We start from the raw sequence: 3,736 nt of genomic DNA, 5'->3' as shown, positions 1-3,736 counted from the left end.
GGTGCACACAGTTTAATTTAAAATACGACTATGCAGAATATTCGTCAGATTATTTGTAACTTGCTTTGATTGGGGGCGGGAGGGGGAGAATTGAAAAACATGCATGTTCGTCCTTAAGTACATTATCAAATTTCTTTGAGTCTTGACCACGTCAACACCTTTATTGAAGAGAAGTTTCCGCCAATATAACAGGCTAGACCGGACTGGAAAAATTTTATAATTGTCCGGAAGCATTGTGTATGTGATCTAATGTGAAGACATCTTCAGAACTCTGCCTGGCAGACGCGTATACTGGGAAAATCACGTCGATTAAAGTGAAGCAGAGCCTTTTTTAAACTCATAAGTGGGAGGAGCATTAGGGTTGGTTTCCACTTACGCGTTTTTCATACGCACGTACACACAGCACGTAAAAGTCTAAATCCTTAAATATATATATGTCGTATTTGAAAATGCTAAGTGAATAAATCGTGGAAAGAACTTAGTTGCGTGTATTTTAATTTGGAAGCATTTAAAGTTTTCTGCGCGTAAAAAAACTCGTAGGTGGAAAGCAGCCCTTAAAAAAGGACCTAACTGATATAGACCCCCCATGCAGTCATGCAGCTGAAGAAACCCTGATATGAATGCCGAATTAATAACTTTGTAAATAACGCGTTGTAATTATTGGATAAGGTTTTTGTGAGTTATCAAGGTCGAGGTAAGCGTTATCAGCCGAGCCGAAATTTTATTATACATTTAAAGAATAGTAAACATAGTATTAACGAATGAAAAACCTTATTTAATATAGCAACATCCAAAAATACATTTAAGTAATAGAAAACATTTTCCGTGTTTCTATACAGTTATAGAAACACGCGTGGGAGTTTGGGAGAACGAAAAATAATCGGTGGGAAAACGAGCCCGTAGGGCGAGTTTTTCCACGTTATTTCGAGTTCTCCCAAACTCCCACAAGTGTTTCATAACTGTATAGAAACACAGGAAAAACCTTTTTTTATTTCTTTTATAATATAACTCGATAAAAAGATTTTGTACAAATGTTATAATTCGATTGAATTACAAATTCTCATTACATCGCTTCGCTTGACAAGTTCGGCGGGAAAATTCCCGTGTTTCTATACAGTTTTAGTATACACCCGACTATCGTCTATTACAAATCCTACATTCTGATTGGCTACTCAACCATTGTCTATTCGTGATGGTGCACGCTTGGGAAAAATTTCGCTCGCGCGACCGTATAAAATTGAATTATTTTTCGGTGTAAATGCGGTGTATCGATTATTTTCTCGAAATTAATGTACCTAGGTACAGGGTGCATACTAAAACAATTAGACAACTCGCCTTCGTTGTCTATGAGCGAATAGTCAACTCAGGCTTCGCCTTCGTTGACTATTCGCTCATAGACAACTCGGACTCGTTGTCTAATTGTTAAATAGAAACACGCTGATCGACCAATCAGCACGCGCGTACTATAAATGTTATATTATAACAATTATTAATACATAAATACATTCAAATGAATACCGCTTGTTAACCACCGCAGGCTCACTTGATAACTCAGTTATCTGCTAGCAGATAACTGAAGTTTGCGTGATTGTGCGATTTATCTGTCAACTATTAGGCAATCAAATTGCTTTTACTACTATAATGTATAATAATAAAAATTATAGGCATGAAAAGAAAGGATTCCACAACGATCTACACGCATGCAACTGCCAATATATCCGGTGAGCGGTACGTCAATACTTTTTACCTATATATACTTCGAAATCTTTAAAATCATAGAAATCAGTTAGACCATGCAGTTCTAACTTTTGACTTCTTCGCACAAGGAGTCAAGGAAAACTATATAATACTAATAAAAGCGTTTTTATAGATGAATGTCACAACTGATGACATGGCCTCTTCGCTGGAAGTCGTTGTAAATAATCTGACATTTGGCGTATTCAACATTGTTCTGTCGATTGCCACAATATGTCTCAATTTCACAACGATTTTCGCTTACATCAAGTCAAAGGTTCTAAAAGACAAGCTGGCATATTTGATGATTATGATGCTGTCAGTTAACGACTTTTTGGTGGGCTTAGTATCCAATGTGCTTTTTGCAGTGGTATTGTTGGAACAGTATAGTTCAAGGAAGATTGCACCCCATTTAAGCACAATCCACTTTTGTTTTCTGGTTTTCTTTTCGGGATGTTCTTTAAAAACTTTGGTTGTCATGAGTTGGGAACGCTATGCGGCGATATGTCATCCACTGTTTCATCGAACAAAAGTCACTCGGAAACGACTAATGAAATGTGTGATTCTTCTCTGGTTGGCAGCACTCATTAGTACAATTCTATCCAAGCGTTTTCAAGCTTTTTTCGAATATTACATTATCCCGGAACGCCTGGTCTTCATCATTCTCTTAATGTACTTTTACGTCAGAATTTATCTTGCCAATTTATATTCCTCCAAAAATATTCGTTCGAAAAATAGAATCAATCAGGGCTCCGATTTAGCTTTGTGGAACGGTCGGCGACGTAAGGTCATGATGAATGTCAACCTGGCGAAGTCTTGCTTTTTGGCCGTGATATCCTTTGTTATTTGTTATTTACCATCTACAATAGCTATGATGATAAAGGAAAAATGTGGAAAAGAAATGCAAATAATGGTTGAAGTTTGGGCCACAACGCTTATTCTACTTAATTCGAGTCTAAACTCGATTGTATTTTTCTGGAGAAGTAAACCTTTAAGAAAAGAAGTTTTTGCTGTTATCAGTTCCATATTTCGGAAAAAAGAAAGGGGGGAAGTCGATGCGGGCAGTAAAAATAGCACAAACGTTTGCACAAGTGCCTCATAAAAAGAACGTGTCTCTGCATGACGTAATGTAAATATATGAACCTTTCAATATGTATAACATATTCCATCATTTCAGAGAACAATAAAGTTAATGGAAAAAGGAGTTAAAATATCAGGACGATTGCAATTTATTCCAAGGGACTTTTTCATTGTGTCAGTAATAAGGATAGGGTGTTCTAGAAAGATCTTGCATGATAAGATATAAGACAAGGAGATTATAGATTGGATTGGATTGGATGAGATCTCCAACTCTCAAAGCTACTATAGAGGATACGCCATGACAGACTGATTTTTTTACAAAACTACAGTTGATAGAATATACATGCATGGTTTGGACACCACATAAAACTACAATACAACTCATTAACTATGTTGAGGTAGATTTATGCAAAAAATTGTCCCTTTCTCATCACTTATCTATTGTATTTTGCACAGATAAACCAATAGAAATCTTATAATTAACATATTTTTCAAGTCAAGGTTAAGGAGCTTAGCAAGATGAATGCCAATTGGTAAATTTGGCTAAAATATAATAGACATTTGACGAGAAAGGAACTATTTTTTGCATAAACCTGGACAATAACACAGTTAAAGAGTTGTATTGTACTTTTATTTAGTCTCCAAACCATGTATTATCTATTAACTGTGACAAAACCCAAAACTTATCTTTCAGAACTCGGTTTTGATATTGAATACAATTGGAATGAAATGTGACGTATACACGTTTTGAAATTCAGTTTATGAAACAGGCGAGTTTTCACACCAACTGCCGCTGACGTAGGAATTATTTTCACAGCGTATTCCATATAAGGCTAGGACGAATATGTACATATACAACCTTTGGCTGCAATATAACAGGAACTAACAATCTTAAATTAAAAGAGGGTGTACGAGCGTAAAT

General features: G+C 35.9%; 1 protein-coding gene across 2 annotated transcripts; it reads left to right on the top strand.

The window, feature by feature from the left end:
- Positions 1 to 1,507: 1,507 nt before the first annotated feature.
- LOC114527876 (olfactory receptor 4M1-like) lies at positions 1,508 to 2,842 on the top strand. Of its 2 annotated transcripts, none has more exons than XM_028549588.1 (2): positions 1,508 to 1,721; positions 1,871 to 2,842. In XM_028549588.1, the coding sequence occupies exons 1-2, from the start codon at positions 1,701 to 1,703 to the stop codon at positions 2,834 to 2,836; spliced, it is 987 nt and encodes a 328-aa protein (XP_028405389.1). In that variant the 5' UTR covers positions 1,508 to 1,700; the 3' UTR covers positions 2,837 to 2,842. The 2 variants fall into 2 exon arrangements, with proteins under 2 accessions (XP_028405389.1, XP_028405390.1); XM_028549589.1 differs by having other exon boundaries at positions 1,508 to 1,728.
- Positions 2,843 to 3,736: the final 894 nt, after the last annotated feature.

This window comes from Dendronephthya gigantea, unplaced genomic scaffold (assembly GCF_004324835.1).
Source record: "Dendronephthya gigantea isolate DGI-Jeju-01 unplaced genomic scaffold, DenGig_1.0 000047F, whole genome shotgun sequence".
NCBI lineage: Eukaryota > Metazoa > Cnidaria > Anthozoa > Malacalcyonacea > Nephtheidae > Dendronephthya > Dendronephthya gigantea.
Note: the sequence above shows the minus strand (reverse complement) of the source record. Positions and strands in the feature narration are given on the sequence as shown.